Genomic DNA, 24,442 nt, shown 5'->3' with positions numbered 1-24,442 from the left:
TACCCCTCTAGCCCGGCTGGAGTATGTCGTGAAATACTGATGTGAGCCCCAGTTGGGCATCAATTGTCCTCCTTGTCGCGGTCCAGAATGCGTCTCCTGTAGGAAGATCACCCTGGCCGCGTGTCTATTGAGGTAGGCCAGTATCTTCCTCCTCTTAATCCTAGATCCCAGGCCCCTTACATTCCAGCTAAGCATATTGATGTTGTCTTTGTCTAAGATAGCCATTGTCTATGGGGTGGGCCTCTTATAATCTGCCATTGTGGGATGGAATAACGGCATGTCTGAAATCTGTGTGCTTTTTCTTGTATAACAAAACCCTGCAACTTCCGTGTAAATCCCTCCCCCCACCCTCACAGTTCCCCATACTTCAACTGTGCCATTAGATATCCATCCCTCCCCACCCAACAACATTTCAAGAACCTGCTACAGGGGGGGCTGCGGCGTCTCCAGAGCCCAAGCCAGCTTCACTTATAGGTATCGTGTCCGGTTTACGCACGTTGCTCTCGTCGCACATCCTACTGACTTCTGGGACGGTGTTTCCATAGCCGATTAGAGACGTATATTCTACTTTAGTGTCCCAGATGCGGGTCTCCAGGGTGGCGGCTTCAGGCGTTGCTGTTCCTTTTCACTTCAAGAACGGGATGAGAATATTTAGGTCTCAGTCTTGTTCAAATCGCCCACACTTAAAGTCTGTCCCGTGTTCGGAGGGATATGTGTTTCTATAAAGGTCGCCGCTTCTTCGGGAAATGTGAAAAAGTAGGACTTGTTTTGATGCTGGATTTTGAGCCTGGCGCGGTAGAGCATTGCACATTGAACTTGCTGGTCGCGTAGCATTTTCTTGACTCCTGTAAAAAGCTTCCTTTCCGTTTGGACCGCCAAGGTAAAGTCTGGAAAGATGCGGATAACATTTGCTTCCCATTTGAGCTCCTGTTTTTCCCTGGCGGTTTTAAGGATCAGATCTCTGTCTCTGTAGTTCAACATGCGTGCTATGATGGGCCTGGGGTATGCCCCGGGTTTCGGGGCCAGTGACCTGTGCGCCCTCTCGACTATGAACATCGGTGACCATCCGGGATCACCCAATAGTGTGCTGAGGAGATCTTCCACTGCCTTCTCCATTGATCCTTTCATGGCGCCTTCTGGAACGCCAATAACGCAGATGTTTCTCCTAGATCTCGCCTCCAAATCTGCACATTTGGACTTCACCGTTCCAAGTTCGATAGCCATTGTGGATACCGTGGTTTTCAGGGCCTCTAAAGCGTCCTCCGTGCCAGATATCCTAGATTCCGCGCCCATCATGCGCGTGGTTGTCTTGTCGAGTTGCGTCTTAATGTTGGCGACACTTGCCGTGATCCCATCTAATTTGTCCGTGAGTGCAGCGAAGCCCTGTTGCATCGCCTGAAAAACGGCCTGGGGGTCCATCATGGTAGCCGGGGCTGCCTGGTTCTCCTGCACCGGCGTTTCCTGGTCTGTCTCGGGCTCTGCTTCTCTCTGCATCGCGGTCGTGAATTTGTCGATGGTTCCTCTACCTTTCTTCGGGCCAAAGTTCTTGGGCATCGTCCCCGGAATGGGAGATGTGGGTTATCCAGGCGCTGTTGGCTCCACCACGATTCGCTCTGCGCTATATCTGCCGGCGGCGGTGGAGTCCGTGCCCCATCGCAGCTTTATTAGAGGGGGCAGACGTTTCTCGCTGTCATATATGGACCAATGGAGCGCTAGTTTCGGTGCGCCTACGGTCATCAGTCCCTGGGAGATGGGGGCCCGCGTAGGAGGTGCGGGGAGGCCCCCTCGGGGATAGCTGGGTGCCGTGCTGGTTTTGAGGTGAAGGGGGCCTACCTCTTCAAGTGCGGTCCGACCACAGGGCAGGCCTCCACCCATCCGGGCCTCTCAGGCTCCCATGCGAAGACGGTGGCAGGTGGGCCAGCGGGCGGTGCACGATATCCGGGGCAGCCGTGGCTTCCCCACGCTGGGTGGACGGCAGGAGCTCCTCGATGCTGCTGCGCCGGGGTGGGGCTCCTCTCTCTTCCCGCGGGTCGCCGATCTCCGGGCTGCCCGGAGAACATCTGGGCCTCTATCTCTGGAATCCCCGCACCGATCAGTCTGAAATTTCGTGTGGGGTATCTGAAGATGTTGTTACCCGTCCTCTGCAAAAATCGCAGGTAACCGGAGCCTGCAAATTCTTTTCTGGCTTTGCGACCCTGGGTCCAGCCGGCGCTCACACGAGAGCCGCCATCTTCTCTCGTGTGCAACAGCGCCCCCCCCCCCTTCCCCAATTCTTGAGCCACTTGGGATTCAGCATGCGTTCCTCGGCTTTCAAAGGCACTACATAAAGTTCTTTTTATAAAGTTCAAACTGTTCTGATTGCACAAGTTCAAAGTTCCTTTAGGTAAGATTTCCTCTGTGTCACTGCTCCTCAGAAAATCTGCTACTTATTAATTCACAAGACTTTCACAGTTCACAACAGGTTGTTGTATTGGTGTGTCGGAGCCTTTGGACAACACCCAGCATCCCTCAGCCCCAGGCGGGACCACTCTGACATCTTGACTCTCCTCACACAGATATTCAGGATAACCTCAAGTTAGAGCATATTTTTTAATTGGCTCAGGCTCTGGAATAACTTGGAGGCGAATTTGGCAAAGTTTATCTTTAGAGCATGCTCATTGCACCCTAGGGCACTGACTATACCATGGCTTGCTCACATTAAGTTCTTTTTGTCCAAGATAAGTGTAAGGGATTACTTTTATAACCCCACACACACGACAAACCCGTGTGCAATCGCTCGTAAAAGACCACTTATTTCTGCTATAGAAGTACAAAGGGCTAGGTTTACAAACGAATAGGAATTTTGTGCTCCTTAGAAGAAATACTTTTCAAGCGTACCACCCTGGAGCAATGTAATAAACAGAAGATGTTTGATCATAAGAGCAAGAGCAAACAAATGGGCATTAAGGGCTGTAACTATTGTATGGGCTAAGCAAGGGGATATTACTTGTCCATTATGCAGGGTATTGCACAAAGATCTTCTCCATTGTGTTCTATTATCCCAAGTTTATTCCTCACTTACAAGAAATAACCTATTACCCATACTGAGAGGGTCTGGGATCCGACAGCGCAGACTGGCTTTATTTATTGATGGTGGAGACACAATGTAATGGATCGGCTGTATTATCATATACGCGATAATATCTGCACATGGCACGTTGCTAGTTTTCTTTCTTTGTTTTTTTAAGGGAAAGGAAAAAGAACAAAAACATTGTATGGGTAGGCAAGAGGGAGGGCGGGAAAGGGGATTTTATAGTGCTGCATTGTGATGGGGACATTGTGGAACATACTTTTTATGAATTTAGTACTGACAGTTTTGATTTTTTGATTTGAACCAATTGATATTTTTTAATGATGTGGCTTTATTGTATGTGCTTTCTCTTTTATGACCTTTTATGTCGACATAAAGAATTGATTGATTACAGTTGAGGATTTGTGTCTGTAATTATGGGGTTTTATGAAGCACTACGTGTAGCCCAGAGCCATTTAAGAGTGTTCACTGTGGCAAAAGGGAAGGGGGTAACAACATGGAGGGAGATAAAGTCGTCCGCGTAAGTGTAAGAATTTCAGATTGCTACTTATGACAGAGCAAAGAACAGGCTTTTGGGAAGGAACCCAATCTAAGTGGGCTCAAGGCTACAGTCTTTAAGGCCTAATACAGGGAGGAATAGAAGTGCGGGTGACAGGGTCCACTCAGTTTGGGTAGCATTGGTTTCTATAGGGTGAGTCTGTTTAAACGCGTGGGCATCATTCTGTTTGGTGATCTTCACAGGTTATAGCACATGACAACTAACTCTAGGTCAAGACCCGGAGGCTCGTATTATGCTTTCTCCTACTTTACTGAAAGCTCAAGCAGCCTTTACATAAATAAACAGTAACACTATACATGGAACAACTACGGCTTGCTTGCCAAAGTAGTTTCTGAACTTGAAGAACCCTTTGCTCTAGGCCATGTCACAAGTTACAGTCCACCAATCATAAATTCTGTCTCATCACTTCTAGGATCCTCCTTACAACATCCGCTTTCTTTGCTGCTCGGGCAGCAGATACGCACTATTTTTTTTCTCTCTCTCAACATTAGTTTATAGTCGATATTCATATCTAGACAGTAGTGCGCATAGCGATTTGCCTTCTTGATATCAGCCACTGTCTGCGTGTTGGACACACTTCTAGCTTGACAGCGCATAGCTGCGTTCGCGTTTCCCTAGGAGAAGAGAAACGCCAACGTGCCCAGAACCTCCTCCGTAGTTCCGGCGTTGGTCATTTTGGCTCCCCTCATAGAGTCCTTGACGGCACGTGTTTCTCCTTTTGTTTGTTTTTTTCCTATTGCTTCTCAAACGTTTGATAATGGGTGCAGCAGCGGTCAGGGACGATTACGATTCACCTCTGACTCAGCCGCGAGCAGAGAAGCTCCACCAGAGTTCCGCTCAGCTGGTGGCAACAGCAGCACACTGCAGGCAATTCCTCATAAAACAGTGCTCAGTTCATACGGCCCGTTCTGAGTGTGTAATGAGATTGCCCTACACTGTATCATTACAGGACAGGCGCGGCCCAAGTAATAACTGCTAGCAGCACCTTGGGGTGAGAGGAAATATACTTGTTATCCATTGATATATTATCCTGATATATTTATATTTCTGAGGTTTGTGGATCTGCTTATATCACATGCTCTGCATAGTCCGACATCTAGTGGTAGTCATGGAGCATTACAAGATTTGTTTTCGAAACTCAAAAAAAGTATGTCGATTGGGCGTGTTAGTAATACTATCCCTAGTGTGACGTCTACTGTACCCATGGTTCTTCACTTGTCGAGGTCGACCATTGTGGTCGGTCGCAAGTTGCAGAGTTCCTTTCAGTCTCATGCTTTTGATTATCTAAAGTGTATTCGTAGACTTTCTCTTGCTATCCTTTACTGTCCACCCTTTGCCATTTGCACCATCTACTGCTCAACGAGCCTTGCCGGACGGCTTCATTGTCGACGCCTGACTGACTCGCACACAGTCTGCAAGTACTGTTCCTAGAGACCACCCAGAAAATATGTGCAAGTCTTGCAGACTTTTCTTCCCTGAAAGACCGCCGGACCAAGTGCTGGGCCATCCATACCATGCAGGCCAAAGCCTCTATTGATCTGGTGGGGGAATCCAGTGAGGGCAGTACCAGTGTCCTAAGTGACTGCGAAGGTGACTGAGGTTCGTCGGAACCCCATGTGCGGGCCCCCGACTCCACTAAGCAGGCCCACAGCTCTGTGACGGAGACTACACCTAGCGGCCCAAGCCAGGGAAGACCACCAGGGAAATCGTCGAAGCCTACGTGGTGTCTGTGGAGAAAGCCTCTAAACCTTCCCTGTCCTCTGGGCCATCACTCACGCTTTCGCCGCACGACAGGCTTCCTAAATTGGCGTTGAAAGCTGTTTCCGATACTGCACATAAAAAGTCTTCCTTCGGCACGCCGATAAGCATGCAGCATAAGGCGCATCAGCGTCCCCTAAGCCTATGCCGAAAATGCAAGAATTTATAAAGAAACATGCTCGTGCTACCCCTCCAAAGACAAAGCCACTGAAATTGGCAAAATCCTCAACACCTTTGCCACTCCAGCCCACTGTCTTTCAGGATGCTGGGTCCTCCTCCCCTGCAGATACACTCTCAGGGGCATTGCAGCACAAAGACCAGGCTCCCTCTCAACACACATCTACCCCCTCAGTTTTCTCAACCCCCACTCAGTGGACCCCTGAACATTTCAATAGAATAATGAAGAGGATGGCCTGCTTTGTAGATTTCATGGACAGGCACCCTGAAGAACACTTAGGGACTACTCTCAGACAGGGGCTGCTAAACACCAACCCCCTGTCAAAAATCACATCTTGACACCTCACAGCCCAGCCCTTCTTCCCAGTGCTTGCCAGCTTCCCTTTATCAAGACCCCTCTCAGGACATGTACGTTATCGATCCCTCAGGGTCTCAGGACCCCAGCTCTCTGAGACCAGGGAGATCAAAACAGCCACGTCCAGTATTATGATGACGACATGTAGGTCATCCAGCCGCTTGACCACCACGATCAGCCTGTGGCGGACTCTCCAATAGATAATCAGCAACAATATAGTGGGCTGCTGCTAAAGGATGCCCAACACTTCAATATTGACACCCAGGTGGACAAGGACTTTGTGGAGGACATTCTTGGTGATAAGAAGTCCGCCACTCAGTTAATTCCCCTTTTACAGTCCATCCAGAGGTGTATCCAGCCTTCCCTGCTTATGCCAAACCTCACAATGACGGTTAATCGTTGAATTGAAAAATGAATCAAGCCAGCGCCTACAGACCCCCCCTTTACATTAGGGGTCAGCTCAAACCTGACTCACTTGTTGTTACAGCTACTATAAAAAAGGGCAGGCACTCCTCTGGCATAGACTGAAGCCCGCCAAATAAGGAAAGTAAAAAGCTATACACCTTCGGTAGAAAGGTTGCATCCTCAGTGGCCTATCGGGCAAGAATTGCTAATAACGCCACCCTCATAGCTAGTTATGGCTGTCATAAGTGGGACGAGTTGGAACACCAAGTTGAGACAGTTCCAGAACCCTTAAGGTCTCCGCTTCTAAGCACCATCACAGAAGGCAAACAGTTATCTAACTACATTCTTAAAAACAACCTCGACGCTGCAGACAATGCGGGTTGCATCATTGCAGAGGGCACACTTATCAAACGCCATTCCTGGCTTAGACAGGCTGGGTTTAAATTGGAAACACAGGCCACCCTGCTCAACATGTTGGTGGAACCTAATGCCCTCTTTGGGCAAGGCAGTCGAAGTTGCCCTCAAAATTGCGAAGGAAGAGTATGATACTCTTAAGTCCCTTGGGCAATTAACCAACAAACCCTTCGTCCAACAGGGTTCCTCTAACTCCAGGAGGTTTTGGGGACAGGGCATGCAGCGCTCTTCCGGGTTCAATCAAGGCGGCCAGTCTTCGTCATGGGGCTCCTCACGGGGACAGTCTTCCTCTTCCAATTTTCAAAGAGGCCATAAACGATCCAGAGGAAAAGAGAGAACCCTCCCGGCCAGGGGCTCCACCCCCTCCCCCAAGCAATGACATACTGCTCCAAGTTCCCTCCCGTGCCACTCCAGTAGGAGGTTGCATCTCACATTTCGCCCATGCACGGAGGGGATCACATCAGACAAGTGGGTATTGTCCACCGTAGCAAGTGGGTATTACATAGAACATTTCGCAAAAACCACCCAACTACCAGCCAAGATACACAAGGATGACGCCAGATGAGCAGCGCATACTACTGGAGGAAGTAAAAGCCCTGCTGGAAAAGGCACCATAGAGATTGTCCCAGCAAATCAGGTAAACAATGGTATTCATTCAGCGTACTTTCTTGTGCCAAAAAAATGCGTCCAGTACTAGATCAGCACCCAGCGAACACATATGTCAAACCTCCAAAGTTTTGCATAACCACGCTCCAAGAGGTAATACCCCTCTTAAAGCGGGGGATAACATGGCAATATTGGATATGAAAGATGCATACTTTATATATTTCAATGTTTCCAGTGCACAGAAAATATCTGCGATTCCAAATAGCGGGAGTACACTAGCAGTCCAAGGTGCTCTCCTTCGGCATCGCCTCAGCCCCAAGAGTGTTCATGAAGGTGCTCGCAGTAGTGGCAGCACACCTCCGCAGAGTCAATCCCTGTGTACCCTTATTTAGACGACTTGCTAATAACCGGGTAGTCTCCTCAAATTTGCAGACATAACACCCAAAGAACTATCAACCTTCTTTTGCAATTTGTATTCTCCATCAACGAGAAAGTAAAGTCTTGTTCCCATCCAAATAAAATTATTTCTGGGAGCCATCTTAAAGACAAAGGAGGAGCTGGCTTTCGCGTCAAACGAGAGGGAACTAAACATGCTGTTGCAAGTACCTCATTACAAAGTCGGTTGCCAAATAACTGTACGCAAAGCAATGCGCTTGCTCGGGATGATGGCCTCATGCATACACTTGGTTCCACACGTGCGTCTGTGCATTCACCCAATGCATGAGTGGTTAGTGAAACAATGGCAATCGGTCAGTGGGGCGATCTAGTGGTTGTTTTGCTAACCCTAGTACAAGCACTTCGCTGGTGGTCAAAGAAAAATCTTTTGAAGGGAAAACCCTTTCACAATCCTCCAGTCCAAGCGATACTTAGAACAGACGCCTCACTCTCCGGATGAGGAGCCAGTCACCTTCACCACACAGCGCATGGCCTGTGGACACAGATCACAGCCCAGAACCACATCAACCTTTTGGAGCTACTAGGGGCACTCAAAGCCCTACAAGCTTTCCAGCTGCATCTAACAGGCAAAACAGTGTAAATCCTCAGACCGCACCACTTCCATGTTTTACATGAACAAGCAGGTAGGCACTCAAGCGGAACATGTTCCTAATGTTGCAACACGTTCCAGGGGAACTCAATGCTCTGGCAGACACTCTTGTGTATACAACTCATTATCAAAGAAAATCCTGTCTTTCACACCAAGAGGCCACTCTACCAGAGATACAGGAGCTACTTTAGCATTTATTACAAATGTCCCCCTAGACGCTATTTGCAAAGTGGCTACTTGGAGTTCCGTACACACCTTTACTCGGCACTACTGCATTGACACACATTCTAAAGCAGATTCACAGGTGGGACAAGCGGTGCTAAAACATCTATTTGCTGCTGTACCATCTCACAACCCACCTCCTTCTCCAGATACTGCTCGCTAATCTATGCAGAGCATGTGATCTAAGCAGATCCACAAGCCTCAGAAGGGATAAATAACTCGCCGTAATTGTATTTCTGATGCTTGTATCTGCTTAGATTCAGATCTGCCCACCCTTACTCCCCTCCTGGAGTCGAAGGTGCATAGATGTTTCTTTATCGCTATTTTTTGCTTTATTTTTTTGAAACTTTGGTTTTATTGGCATTTTTAAAGACAAAAACACAAAGAAACAAGAAATGCATGAACCCCGGATCCCCCCCTATCCCGCCCCCCCACCCCCCAAAATCCAATTCAAACAGAACAACTGCAAGGTAACCAGACTTTCATCCCGTACCCTCTGTCTTTGAAGCGACGCGACAAGTGACCCGCATTATAGCTGGCTTGAGGCCGATGTCGCCCCGGGTCGTGGGAACCCCCCACTGGGTGTATACCTGTTCAGAGATGATCGCGCCCCGGCCATCCGGGGGTGCCGTCCCAACACTAATGGACATCCCATCCCCATGTCTGCTGGACCCCATACCAGTCTGCAATAAACAAACAAGAGTCGTTCACCAGGGCAGTCAATTTGTCCATCAGAAACATATTCTTGAGTTTTTCCATGCAACCTCCTGTCAGAAACAATCTGAGGGACCTTGACGTGTGAAGGACCACGAGTACAATAAATGTCACTCCAGGGATAGTATTACTGACATGCCTAGTCGATGTCCCTTTTTGAGTTTTGGAAACAAATCCTGTAATACAATGCGACTTCCACTAGATGTCGGCCTATGCAGATAGAAGCATCAGAAATATGATTACGATGAGTAATGTACCCTATATATATAATATATATATACACACACACAGGCACAATTCATTGAGCTGTCAGCTCTGTCAAATGGGTGAAAGCCCAGGCAAACTACTCATAGGGACAGGCCCCAAGCACAACCTGTTAACCACCACAGATCAGCCGCCAGTGTGCATCCACTCAATGACCTGGTGACGAGGAGAATCCTCTGGGAGTTAATCTGGCGGGGAGGGGCCTTCCGGTCTCCTGGACGACCCCACAGTCTCACAACTCGTAGAGCAAGCAGCATAGGCAGGTTCTAGGGCCCATTGCCAGCAAACTCGACTTCCTACAGGATTGGGTGGCTTTTTCACAGGACCCCAGGGCTGTTAAACCCAAGCCGCGCAAGTGGGGGTGGCAGGATGACCACAAGCGGACACAATTTCAATCTGTCACGCAAGAAGACCCCAAGGACAATGCACACTAAAGATAGAGAGCGACGGAGGTGGCAAGGTGGTAAACCCTCTAGGCCCGAGGAAGAATCCAGAGGGCACAGACGGTACGAGCTACTCAGGTCGGCGGTCAGGAGATCTCCCACGTCTATTAGCTTAGAGCTCTCGCAAGCCGAGGGGCCTCCTAAAACGCATAAGAGGGCTGTAAACAAACACTGGGAGAGCCTTCCAGATGATGCATTTGACCCGGATGATATTCTACACCCGAGGTCTGCAGAATGGAATCACCTTAGAAAGTGGCTACCTACTTATACATAGGCCTCTCAAGGAGGCCAGATAAAGTGGCGGAAACACCTGAGGTAGATCCTCGGATCTTAACCTTTATGATGCAACATGCCAAAGACATTAAGAAGGGCATAGATGGTTAGTGTATGGTTTGCCAGGACAAGATCTTGGATACGGTGGCCCTCTTGCCAAAAGACTGCAGATGGCAGAGGAAACAAAAGGAGGAGAGGCTATCGACTCGAACATCCTGACAGGTTGGGCGCAACAAGCAATATGTTTGTTGGGCAAAGTGAATTACGCTATTGCCACAGAGCACCGACGATCGATCTTAGTTGAGATCGACCCCAAGCTGAGCGATCTTTTATCGTCAGACTGGTCCAGCAGACAAAGGGCTTCTCTTCGACGTTCATTTTGTGAAGGATATGTCGCGTTCGTCAGTACCTTTGCCACCCTGGAAAAAGTTCAGTCGTCACTCAAGAGAGTATTCGCCCCTTGGGTTTTCACCAGGGCTGGCAGAGGAAGAGGCTGCTCTGCCAGCCACAGAGTGAGCCAAAGGCCTTACTGGAGCTCACACTGGTGCCAGGACGACAACCGGCCCAACCCATTCTTCCCCTCTCGCCAACAGGGCAGAGGCTGAGGTTGGCATAGCAGCAACAACAAGACAATAGATGCTATGGCAGGTGAGACTGCAGACGCAAGTGTCCAGTGCAGCGGCAGGCAGCATGGTTCCCCTCGTTTGGGGCAGCTTGGCAGCGCACTTTCAGACTTGGGGAGGGCTTATAGCAGATTTGTGGGTCTTGGGCATGGTGCAAAGGTTCTGTCTCGACGTTTGGCAGGTACCATTGCCAGAACAGCCGCCCTGCCCCAGCGTTATGTCGGGTGCAGATCAGGTCCTCTTAGACAAGGAGCTAACAGAGCTTCTAAGAAAAAAGCCGATCGGACCAGCGGTCCAGGGAGAGTTAGGCTTTCTGAGCAATGTCTTTCTGGTGAAAAGGAAGCAAAGTCCGGCTGGTAATCAACCTCAGAGAGTTGAACACTTAGAGTACCGACATTTCAAGATGGAGGGCATCCACCTCCTCAGAGGCATCCTTGAGAAGGGAGACTGGCTTGCCCGCATAGACCTGAGGGATGCCTGTCTAGCAGTCCCCATCCACGAGTCACACAGACTGTTCCTGCAATTCCTCTGGTGTGAGGTGGGAATTTACCTACCTTCCCTTCAGTTTATCCTCAGGCCGGTTGTGGCGAGGTTACGCAAACTAGTGGTGTGCATGATAATGTACCTCATTGACCTATGCCCATGGCGCAAGACCCAGGGAATCTACGGGAGCAGGCAGTCCTCACATCGGTCCTACTGGAATCCTTCTGGAATCTGTGCTTTCTCATCAACTGGGACAAATCCGAGATCAACCCACAACAGAAAATTGAATTTCTAGGATGTGTTATAGATTACCTAGCTGGGGGGCCTAAGCCTATCCCTCCCGAATGTCAATGACCTGAAGAGGGAAATCGCATCTGCCCTAATGAGGGACCGAATTTCAGGCAACTGGCGAGGATTGTGGGGTGCTTCGCCTCACCTATTCAGGCGATTTTTCTTTTTTTCCGGAGCCCCTTGATTATCGTGCCCTTCAACAGCTCAAGATTCATTTTCTCGGACAGGGATGGTTTTATGAGAGGCTGGTCCCCATGTCGGCAGAAGCCAAGATGGAACTCAACTTTTGGCTCAAGCACATGGAAGCATGGAACGGAAGGGTCCTTTTCGGCTGAGGGTCGAGAGACCTGCTGGATCTCTCCTGCGACACCCTGCTTTCGCTACTAGACCTTGCAGGAATTCGTATAGATCCGGCAGGGCTGCAACACCTGTTAGTCAAGCTAGGATCCCTGCGCCTGATAGCTTGGGTGATTTCAGGGGTACCTGGCAAAAGCAAGAACTATCTGGAGAGGCTGAGTGACTCATCAGAGAATCCTGTGCTCCCAAGACAGCCAAGGCTTACAGCTGGTGTGTGGCTAGGAACGTGCATCCCACTTCAGCAGATGTAGTTCACATGGTCACCTTTCTAGCTAATCTCGCCTCACAAGGCCAAGCCTATCGGACTTTGAACATGGCCAGGTCTACCATCTCTGCGAGGCATGGTCAGATCGACAACGTCCCAGTTGGAGAACATGCCCTGGTGGTATGGCTACTTAAGGTAGTAAAGGGTCTCCGACCACCAACCCCGAAGTACTCTAATATGTGGGATGTAAACGAGGTCCTTCGGCCTGTCCTGGAAGGCAATCCCAGCTAAATTAGCAATGATGTTATGCTTCGTAGCCTGAAAGAGAGTTTCGGACGTAGGAGATCTGTATTTGGACAATGAAGTCTATTTGTCCAGAGACCGTCCCCTTCCACATTAGGCGAAGGATAAAAACCATTAGAACAACTACTTTTCCGGAACAGTCTAAACTCTGCCAAGTCAGATGCCTGAAGGAGTACAAGAGGCAGACTGGGCTTGTTAGGCCAGCAGGGGAAAGCAGCCTTTTCATCGCGGAAGCAATACAAAGCAGTATCTACTGCCACCTTGACTAGATGGGTTAAATCGGTGATGCAGTAGGCAGGAATAGATATCTCTTTTTGGTGCTCACTTTGCGCGAGAGGCCATGGCATCCAAGGCTTTCGTCAGCAGAGCTAGTCTACAGGACATCCTAAAGGCTGCAGACTGGTTGAACAAGTCTACTTTTAAGAAATGTTATTTTAAACCCGTTGAGCAAGTGGCTTCGTTGGTGGTGAGTTATCTTTGAACAAGCATTATACAAGCCTCTCGGTCTTGACATAGAATTAATATTTTCCATACTAACGTTCAGGAAGTCATTCTATTAAAGACAGAGAGACAAAGTATTTTCCCACCTGTTCAAATGCTCAGTTTCAGCATAGCATAGGGCGCAGCAGAGTGAACAGCAGAGCATTGCAAGCGCAGGAGAGGGGGCCAAGAGAATGAGCAGTGCCGTGATTGCTCATTGTAGGGGTGGCATGGTATCACAAGTATGACGGTGACAGAAAAGGTACAATTTGTAAAACCTTCAATAAAAGTGTCTGGGTTTGGAAAAACTCCTATTTTGCCCTATAACTAGGATGGGAGTAGTCTCGACCATCAAATAATAAATAAAACAGTCCTAGTTGAGTCAGTCAAATAAAATTGGCCCATGCTAACAAAACCTAATGCTTGCCCTATCTCGTGTAGAAAAAGTGTATAAAGGGGCTATGTATGTAAAGAAAAATCTGTGTTCAAATATAAAGAATAAATGTGGCTGAATCAGCTCTCCTCCCCACGTTAGACAGCATGGAGTAAGGCGGTCCTCGTAGGATGGATGACGCACTCTGGCTCTGCTTTTTATCCCAAAAACAGTTCAAGCTGTGGATCGAGGCCAGCCTGGCCTTACATGTTCGTTTTTCAGTCTTCCGAACAATGTCCAGCAAAAGGTTCATGCCGGTCTCCCTCTGTGGGGCTCAGACCTATTCAAAACAAAAGTTCAACAATACTTGCAGGGGCTCCCTTCCCCAAACTTATTACACTTCGGGTCGGGCTCAGACCGTTTCCGGATGTAGAAGACTTTCAAATGTGCGTGGCTTTCTCTACAGACCTCTGCAGGACCACTTGAACTCAAAGTTCAACGTTCAGCTTTTTTCCTCTCAGGGTTAATTTTGATTACTTCTCTTTTACAGTTCATTAATTTTATCGCTAAAGCAATTCACCTTTCACAGAGACTTTCGAGTGGGCTACTTCCTTTCGCCGGACCACTCTGTTACTCTGTATCGCTGGTTTCTCTGCTACCTTTACTTCAAAATTAATTGACAAGCTGACCATCCAGAGATACAAAAGGCAGGAGGCGCCAGCATCCCAGTTATCGCTGCCAACTATTGGAATGCCTTGCCCCCAGAGCTCAGGACTGACCCGTCACCCTGGTAATTCCGCAAAAAAATCAAAACCTGGCTTTTTAACCAAGACCTCAAAAACGGACTGCTAGCCCACTACCAATCCTCTCTAGCCCTTCAGACCAGGCAACCCTATGGGTCCCAAAACCATTTACTACGCTATGGCCATTTTACGTAACTCTTTTTTGCTGTGGGACCAAGATGAATATACTCTTGAATGTAACAATATCCTATGTATTCGTACTCTGCATTTGACTAAGCTTGAAAGTAACTGGATGCAACCTATTTCCTTATGCACAAGACTATAATGTAACTGTCAGAAACCATATTCTTAAGTACGTGCCCCCAGATGCCCAAGGGTTGGGTGCGCTATATAAATGTAATAAATAAAATCACAGGTCTGCCTTTCTTTGTGTCTCATCCACACGACTGCAGCCTTTACTTGTGATATAAAATCTTCAATCTTTATTTAACACACACCCGTCTCTCAGGTCGCTTGCCAACTCACCAGCTGTGTGCCTTACTTCTTGTCTTTACAGTTATTCAATTCACGAGTCAAGGTTAGTACCACAGGCTTGGCCTCGCCTCCCCAACTCTGCTGTTCACCCGGGAGGGTCGCTGGCATTCTTGAAACACAATGCAGCTTCTGCTTTGGGATTCAGCCTTCTCCACGTGTCTTTCGCGGCCTTTGGAGGCCACAACCTCCTGTAGGGAACTTCTGGGGATCTCATTCCGCTACTTTCGTCCCTTGGTCCATCGCTCTGCTCCAGTAGGTTAGCCTTTGCCCCAGATATTCTGCTTTGAATCGTGTTCCACCTTGCTCAGAGGGTGTCTCTATGTTCTGCCTTTTATCTGTGTGAGGAGAGCTAATTGGACCCAGATGTATGCACTTAAAGTTAAGTGCCTGACCCGATTAGTGGAACATGTCCAGTACGATGTAGAAGCGTTAGTCTTGTTACTTAGTCACCCTCTTCCTCGGCCCAGTGTTTGTGTAGAAAGGAGGCTGGGGGGAGTTGGGACATCAGAGAATCCTAAAAAATAGGATGGGCTAGGTGTACAAAAAGGGGGGATATCGCTTCTCACCATCGGCTGCCCCACCCCCTCTCCCTGAAGACCCCTCACCCATGTGATCCTCCCGCACTGGTCCACCGCCATGAACTGAATCCAAAAGTGATGGCTGTGTCCTAGCCACCTGGGTGACAAGTCACCTAGGACTAGCGGTTAAGACACCCTTTGGTTTCTCACACCACGCACAACTACTCTGAAAGATGGTTGCATTTTTTCTTTCCCTCGTTTCTCTCATGCAGGGGTGGATACTAAGAAGAGGGGCTCCTGAGTGCCACCAGGGCTGAGGCCATGCATTAGTAGCAGATTTACAAGTTCTGAGGACAACGTTTGTTATAAGTTCCAGTTGTTGTTTCAGCAGTTGAGGCGATTGCACTCAGCAAGGAGCTGCGGCGAGGCAACAGAAGAAAGAGGATGTTGTAAGCAGGATCCTAGAAGTGATGACACAAAGGTCATGATTGGTGGACTGTAACATGTACAACAGCAAATAAGAGACTATGGGCTAATTTAAAGACAGAGGTTCTGCCCTTTCAGCGAACAAAAAACTCAAAACCTAGGAACCTATGTGCCACTTCTCCTTAAAACCTGCTCTCTCAAAATTAATCCCTCCTTTCTCTTTCATAAAGAGATCATCCAGACCATGGACCAAATAGGTACTGGGTAACACACAAATGTAATCATAAAAATATTTTTATTTTATATATATCTCAATAAACAATTTATTACACAAGTAAACATATGTATATGTATATGTATATGTATATATATATCTCTAAAACACAATTCTTTACGACCTGGTGTTAAAAACATTCATAATATAATGTAGACAAACATACGAAAATACATATTTTTGACAGTATCTTGAGTCAATAATTTAAAGTGGTTGATACACCCACAGTGGTCGATTGTAGAATGTAAAATGTAAACAATGATATCCCACAAAAATGTAGTGTAAACACTGTGTTGGTTTTATTTACAGTTTTTTCTATAAAGGAACCCTCTTTCTTAAACTAAGAACCTTTAGAACCTTATATTAGGATACAATATCTTACACCTTTCTTCTGAAAGGTATCTCATAATAAATAACTTTGTTCTTATAACACCGTTAATAGATCACAGTGCTCCATACCCAACATGTTTCGTCCTTATGGAAGCAGTATTTTGCTCTAACTATGAGAACTTCTTCAGGGGAAACAACGTGAACCAACATGATCCCATTACACAATTAAAATTACCAGACTTGTACCATTCAAATCCTAATTTATGTTGTATTCTACAAAGCAAGTCTTTAGCAAACGATTGTGACTCCTTCGACCTCGTTTCGATTGGATTCTTGAAAGAGAGTAGCAAAAACCATGCATGCACTGGTTGATTTATTAATTCTGCGCATGGGAATAGCCAAGGGTCCTTTCACTGGACTGTACCCTTGTGTCCACAAGGGGTGTTAGGCAGAATCCTGTGCAGTTCCCTTGGGGAACACTGCAAAAAGATTAAGACTACAGGAGCAGCGGTAAATCCAATTGGTAGCAGTCTGCACCACCCAGATTTACCTGGTAGCTGTGGCTGAGCAGTCAGACTTCTCTCAAGAAGAGTAGGGCAGTATGCAGAGTATACACAATAGGGTCAAAACACAGTAGAGCAAACAAACACTGACCAGAGTTTTGTATAAAAAGTATATGGTTATTTGTTTGAAACATACTTTAGGTAATACACTAGCACTCTCAATGAAAAGTAATCTAAAACACAGTCAAGTAAGTATACGCACCTCCCTTGATAACTATCAGACAAGTCCGGGTTAAAGCACAACTATTTGTTAAGACTGAAGTGAGTGCTTGACCTAGATGGCACTCCAATAGTTTAGGTTAAAAAGGGAGAGAAAAGGCAGAGCATAAAATGAAACCGTTCCCAACTCAGAGCAAGGGGATAAAGGCAGGTTATACTGTAGAGCCAAAGTTCATAAGCCAGGCCCACTTTAAATGGAGCAAAGCAAAATGTGCCCAGGATCACACTGTTTAAAGTGCACTGAAAGTCTTTGCAGAGTGTTCAAAAGAGGTTGGGGTGAGTCAAAAGATCTAGTTAGAAGGCCTGGAGCCAACCCAGTTTAGAAGCCAAGGATTTAAGGGTCACCTTTAGCAATCTGCAGAAAGGGGAGGCCAGGCAGGACACAGTACCATAAGAGAAAGGAAGTTCCAGCGGGGGCAGTTGTTCCTGGCAGTGGTTGAGGTTCGTGGTTCCGACCAGGGGAAGAGAAGATCTCGTCGAGGAGGAAACGTGGAGTCGTTGCACTGCACAGGGATGAAACCAGCCGCGGAGTTCCCGATTAAAAGGTGTGGTCCTTTTATTCACGGTTGTGGCGAGCTTGGCTATCCGGCCGCCGGGGTGCTTGGCACGGGCGATTCGACCAAGGGCCGTCTTTGGAAGGCGAAAAAGGGTGAACTGGTTGGTCCCACCAGCTCAGAGGAAGAAGACTCGTCCAGCAGAAGATCTTCTCTTGTCGTCGGGAAAGTGGTGAGGTAGCTGCAGCAGGGTTTCACCGGTGGTGTCGTCGTTGCAGATGGCTCAGCTTCGTCCCTCTTTGGATTCTTAGGTCCTGTGGCGACTTCTTAAGTTCCAGTCCCAAAGGCCCTGCTTTTATGCAGAAAAACCCCCATTCATCAGCCTAGCTGTCAATCACACATGCTAAGTGGTGACATGCTAAGTGGTGAGCCGGGCGGCTCACCACTGGGCCAATTGGAGTAGAGTGCGACTTGGGTTGCTAAGGCAACGCAGTCCAGGGTGACTATTTCCCCCCCCCTCATCCTCTCCTATGGAACCCAGACAGAGTGGCACCACTTAGAGGGCTTTTGTGGAGAATCCTGCCAAAATAGTGGAACAAAGGGCTCGACCATGGTCAGAGTTACAGAGACAGACACAAACGCCATTTTAGAATCGAGTTCTGGCAAAAAGACCCAACCGGTGATTTAATATTAAATAAATAAACCGGCGGTATCTTTAAAATTGCACCAAAAAGTGGTGCGTTTAAAATGAATGGGAAATTCCCATAGAGAATATTTCGGTGGAATATTTTGCGTGGTAACCACTGCCACCAGCCAGAAACTCAACAAGTGGGGACTGGACAGTGCCCCCTTGAAACAGACCCAGGGGCAATCGAATTACCCCTTACCAGTACTTCCACAATATGATGGTTTGTGCTGGTTCTGTTCACAATTTTGGACTAGTAAAGCCAATGGCGACTTTACATGCCCTGGGAGACAGTAGTCAGTCCCAGGGTATGGAGTCTGTGTTTGGGGGTCACTGTGACACCCCTGTGGTACTGCACTGAGGGTGCCGTGTACCACACATACAGGAAAACAGATGATACCCTATGGAGTAAAAAGGAACCCCATAGCCCATAAGCACATAATAAGTCAGACACACCTCAAATCATGCTTAAGAGTGGGAGTAAAAGAGTCTCACTCTTAGCAGGAGAAAAAAAAAAACCAAAAATCCAGCAAAGCTGCTGGGGGACTCACTAGGTTTGGGAAATTAGCCTTACAAGAGAAACATCTGCGTTAGTTATAAACTTCTCTTTTCATTTGTTCGATAGTAAGAGGTGTCAGCCTCGCTCGTAGGACCAATTTACACGAATACGCAGCCGTGTTTTGCTCGAGCTTTTTAACGCTGCTTCAACAGCTTTGTTCGGTCGCGTCTTCAGAGTTGTCTTTCTGCCTCTCCGCCTCAGGTACCGAAGCTCCAACATGTGACATGCCCTAGAGCATAGAGTTTCAAGTTCAGAAACTACTTTGGCCAGCAAGCCGTAGTTCTTCATTGTATATCATTTCTGTTTATTTGTATAAAGGCTGCTCAAGCTTTCAGTAAAGAAAGAGAAAGGATAATACTTCGCCTCAGTGTCTTTAATAGAATTATGACTTTCCTGAACGCTAGTGTGGAAAATCTGAATTGGCCTCTTCTCCGGGCTGGGGCGAGAGCTTTGGGAGTCTGGAGGTCATCAGGAAATGATTTTACCGGAATTATAATCTGGGGCGTTGCTAGCGGGCCATGGGGGGAGGGGGGACTAAAGCCCCAAGTCTTTTGGTTGTAGCCCCGATACAAGCTCAGGGGCTACAAACCTTTTAACTGGATAGGTCATTTTGCCATTTAACGTTGTAGCACAGAAGTTGGAAAGACCTGTATGCCAGACTGTCCCAAATGCTTAGAAGCTTGAATAAATACGCTGCTGCATCGTATCCAGACCGGTCTTATGGAGAAGCTCTGCCTATGTCTGCAGGCGACTTCTCAGCAAGGAGAGAAAACCAAGAAGCCAGTGCTCCCTTCACCTGTCCTTGCGGGTACAGTTGAGTTGCAGGTCTTAAGGCTGCAGTTTAGGGTGAGAACCTTACTGCTAGTTTTTTGGCTCCTCTTGGCACCAATGTTCCCTTCAAGGGGAAAGGCTGTACTTTATACACGTTTATAATCATTCTAACCTAATCTCATTTTATTTGTGCATGCACCCAATGTCGTTAAAAAGAAAAAAGCAAACAACATCCAAGAACTTGGAAAGGTTCATTTGCACTTCAATGAGTCCACAGTTTACCAAACTGCAATCCCTGGGCACATACTGCAACTCTGATACCCAAAATGTACCAGTGACGTACGGCACAGTTGCACTCACCATAGCAGAGATTCAGCAGTTAGCCGTCATCTCTGAAACGTCAATGGTTTGAGGTTTGACTTAATGAAGTATCAGTTTTCACATCCAGCAGTCTGGCCCTACCGTGCCTTCTTGACCACAACCTAGGGAATTGGCCTCTATCTTTAACACCGGGTCTATACGTAACATTGTGAGGACGCTCCTACAGGGATAGCAAGAGCACCGGGACTGTGTGCAGGAACTGTTGGACTGTGCAATGGTTGACAACTAGTGTAACGAGGAGCGCTGCGCAAGAGCATCAACACCCTTTTTACATGATGGATGTGGACGTTGGTAAATGCCATCCAGGGTGTTTTTTTGTGTGTGCTAACGGTCGAATGCCCCAGTAAATAGAACCAGCAGAAGTGATCCTTTAACTCGTGTGGCGGGCCAGTATTGTCCAGTACAGCATCCAATAAAAGGCAATACTGCCATTAGCACCCGTGAGACTTGTCCGAAAGCAAAATGGCAAAACATTTGTGTTCTGAAATAACACTCGCTCACATTTTAGAAAAAGCAGCTTAAAAGCCCCTTTTCATTTCCTTGTTGTCCGACATGGGTCAGAAGATATGCTGACCCGGTAAGGGAAAGGTGAAAAAGGTGAGTGCACATTTTAAAAAAAAGTGTTTTAAAAGCAGGAGGGATTGAGGGTGGAGGGTTTATGGAGTGGGCTGTGATTGGGGGGTGGGGAGGCATGGCACAGCAGCAGATTTTGTCAGAGGTTTTCTGCCTCAGTGATGGTGTAGTTGGGAAGCACAGAATTCCGATGTGTCTACTAGTAGATAAAGCCTGTGTTCTGCACTCCCTGATTGGCTCCTTTGTCCTAATGGCTTATAATTGTCCTCGGTCTACTCCATGCCGTTTGCTCTGTCCATTATTTCAGTTACAAGCACTTGACTGCCATCAATAATGAATCATGAGATGTATATAGCTCGGTGTTGTACCCCAATGACTTTCAGACCGATGTAAGTGTATATACTCTCATTGATGGTCACTATGTCAAAACTCCCTAATGTGATTACCTCATGTTCACAATAACCAACTTGTGCTCTTATGAATTCGCATTGTTATGCTTTTCTTTCTGCTACGTACCGCCTCTGCAGACTGACCTCTAAGCACGAGCAGCTATACTATGTGTTAATCTTTTGAAGAGTGTGGTACTTCTCTTTGGCTGATAGACTTCTCTCTGTGCTGGGCCTTATGATCTAAGGAATCATGCCCTATCCTTCCTCTGTACTGTACCAGCGACTAGTTTACTGAAGTGCCTCCTGCTCCTAGGTCTAGACTAATCACTGCTCTGCTTCATTCCAGGGCATCTTCCCCGAAGCAAACCCCATCCCACTCCAGGTAATACATGAAAGCCAACCACGCATTGCTATCCTTGATGAAGCCTTGTGTACCTTCACTGAAACAAATGAACAGTTCTTAGGAATGTTCCTTTGCTTGTCACTGAACTCTATGAACTCAACTGTCTCCTCTTGCTTCCTCTCTGTGTCTCATTAACCATTTTATTAAAAATCCTTTTGTAAAAATATGACAAATATATGTTCATTTGATTTCGTCGGACTATCTCAACAGCTTCATTTGTATTTGCTGTAAAATAAACAAGTGGGCAAGGACGTTGGTAACTATGGTCTTGAGTCCTGCCAACCAAACGCAGTGAGTCCCAAGTCTGTATCTCTTGGGAAAGCCTGCACAGCCTGATATATATTGACCATGGATGGACCTGTTAGAGCTGCTTTGAGGGTCACAGGACCATGAATGTAAATGCCTAGTACGGTTCTAGGTTTTGTAGACTGTAAATGGTATTCCTTGCTATGCAAATTGACTGGTAGCCAATGCATGCAGCAGAGGGCGAGGGTAACATGGTAAGCATTTCTCTATTCAAGCTATTGTGTTCTACATTAGTGATATTGTTGCAACCGTTCATTTGATAGCACTGCATCAATAGTATGCAACTGCTTGAAATGTTACCATTAGTCATGTAAAGTCTGAGCAGACATGTTTTCTTTCAGATGGATGTAGCATCTGCCTCTATTCTTTGCATATGTCATTCCCTGGTGCGTCATTGAGAGTGTTAGAAGGGATGTTCCAACCCTATGTTTCCAATCACCTATGGCGTTCGTGTATTATCAGGTGTGCAAATGCATTCATTTTAGTATTATGCCCTACAAGGTCTTGATGATTGTGAATAACTATTATAGGCCTTATGGATTTTTAACACATTTTTCCTGCTGGTAAAATTGTGTTTCCCTTTTCATACCATACCATAACCATATTTGTTTGGTACAGACCATCTGGTTTGGGGCCTTCCACATAAACTAGCTTTGGGGTGTATCTTTAGGACACTGTACATTATTGTGCAGGCTCTTAGGGGGCTTACCTGTTGTGACAAATCCAGGGAATTTGTCCCTTCTCCCCAAAGCATAGTTACCCCCTTTCAGACTAGAGAGGTGGTTCCGTTACACAACACTCCATAGGGAACAGGGCAAGCGGAAGCTCACTGTGGTGCCCCTCTCTCCCATTATCCACTTCTTTAGGGGCCAGGGCATCCCCAAGTAGAGATGACCATCTACCTCCCTGTTACTGTCATTCAAGCATTCATAGGATATATGCCATTTGAGCAAGTTTCTGAGGTGCACGGCCATTTTAATAGGTTTGGCCTGTTTTCTGACTCTGTTGTTGACACACCCAACTGCAGCTGAGGACCAATGGAATCTCTTTTCTCCCTCAAGGGTGAACTTGAAAAGACTCAGCACTAGTGAAAGAGGGGGGATGAGTAAGCTAGCTGGAAAAGGCCAGCAGTCTGTGCTGGACCGCGGAAGCGCTGCCTCCCTTGCCGGAGCGTGGAGGCAGGACCATATTGGACATGTAGTGGGCAGAGAGCCTGAGGAATGCTGCCGAGTCCAAGAAGCAGGAAGAGAGCTGATAGCTGCCTACTGAAACAGGAAACCAGTTGCCACCGAAGCCAAGTGCTTGCGCCGAACAACCCAGACATCGCAGTCATTTCTCCAGGCGACAGGAGGAACCAAGAAGGAAGGGCGACCGTGAAGACCCTGGGACTGCAGTTATGCAATGTCTGAAGAGATCGCACCACTGCCGGAACACAGGTACGCGGCTGGACAGGAGAAGCGGGTGGATGGTGGAGAGGCAAGGAAGAAAGCCTCAAAGGGCTGAAACTGAGAATAACCCAAGAGAGGGGTAAACCGAACTAAGAAAGCCACAAAGGGCTCAAACTGCTAATATCCTTAGAGAGGGGTAAATGGAACTGAGATCCCCAAGGGGGTGAAAGTGGAGAGTATACCACGAAGGGGTGAATACGAATCACTGGGAGACCAACAAGCACACAAGTGGCCGAACACGAAACCGGAAACAGACTGCCTGAATGGTCAGATGGCTCCAATCAAGCTAAGAACTACAAGAATAGCAGTAGTTTTGCCAACGATAACCCAGAGACTTATTGTGTTTGTCGAGGACAACGGAATCTAGAGCAACTACTCCGAGGTGGAGAAGATCTGTTTGAATCTATAAGATACTTTGTACAGGGATTCCGAATAACCTTTTCCAGGAATTAAAAGAACCCATCTTTGAAAACCCTGAACAGGCTGGTGCCTGAGAGACACTGAGAACTTAAGACAGAAATTGGGGAGGGTCAGAAACCAGCCACCCAAAGCTAACGTACAGTGATTGTTTATTGACTTGGGCCACGTTATATTGTTTCGTTTTTGTGATAGAGCAAGCATAGGGTAGAATAGACTTTTGGACAGAGGACGGAGTTTATGTGAGACATCCTGACGAGCACTAGTTTATTTTCCTTGTAGTTGGGGATCCGTCATTGTAGACCTAGCGCTACTTTGATTTATTTTCCTTTAATAAAGACCAATGAATTATGTCGTCTTGTATTTCTCCTATGTCTGATGTACCACACTGCCTTTGTTTCCTGGTTCTACCCACCACATGTTATTTTATGTTGGGTGCTGACCTCTGGTAGACTGCCCACATACAGACATTGGTGGTTAGAGGAATCCTTGTATAGACATTACTGATATTTATAATACGATTGGTATCTTTTTCAATACTGTGTTATTACCAGAGTATTTATTTCAACTGCTTGTTTAGATGTGTGACTTCATTAAAGTATATCTTTTTCAGTATGGTGTATTTTCTAGAGATGTGTGTGGACGTTTGTGGCAGCCTACCTACCCCTACCTAAGAAGAGTTAAGCCTTGTCTTCCTGACTACATTACCACTTTAAAAGAGGTTTGTCTTCTTTTGTCGGGTGTTTTATCCTTCCCCCTAGGGTTAGTGGTTGTAGCACCTTCAACAGGGAGTGGTTAAATAACTGCCTTGACACCAAGTAAGAGCATCAGGAGGTCCCTATTGTAATAGTGCAGCCCTATAGTGGGTTGGCACTTTAGGAGTGAATCGCAAGGCCACAAGAACCCCAGAGAGACTGCACGTCATTGGCAGAGGGTGGTGGGGGGGTCATCTGCCAAGGCAAGAAGTGCAGTGGGCACCTAAAACTCTC

At 47.1% G+C, this 24,442-nt stretch overlaps 1 protein-coding gene across 5 annotated transcripts in view; it reads left to right on the top strand.

Moving 5' to 3' along the window:
* The window catches only part of XPOT (exportin for tRNA), a 1,180,573-nt gene that overhangs the window by 328,645 nt on the left and 827,486 nt on the right, over nt 1-24,442 (top strand). For 3 of the 5 annotated variants that reach the window (XM_069629776.1, XM_069629777.1, XM_069629780.1), the window contains one exon: nt 21,226-21,261. The exons of the other annotated variants lie outside the window; for them this stretch is intronic. In XM_069629776.1, coding sequence (XP_069485877.1) covers nt 21,226-21,261 — 36 coding nt within the window. The remainder of the gene's footprint in view (nt 1-21,225; nt 21,262-24,442) is intronic. 5 annotated transcript variants of the gene reach the window in all.

The sequence above is a fragment of the Ambystoma mexicanum genome, chromosome 12 (assembly GCF_040938575.1).
Source record: "Ambystoma mexicanum isolate Mex_15411 chromosome 12, UKY_AmexF1_1, whole genome shotgun sequence".
Lineage (NCBI taxonomy): Eukaryota > Metazoa > Chordata > Amphibia > Caudata > Ambystomatidae > Ambystoma > Ambystoma mexicanum.
Note: the sequence above shows the minus strand (reverse complement) of the source record. Positions and strands in the feature narration are given on the sequence as shown.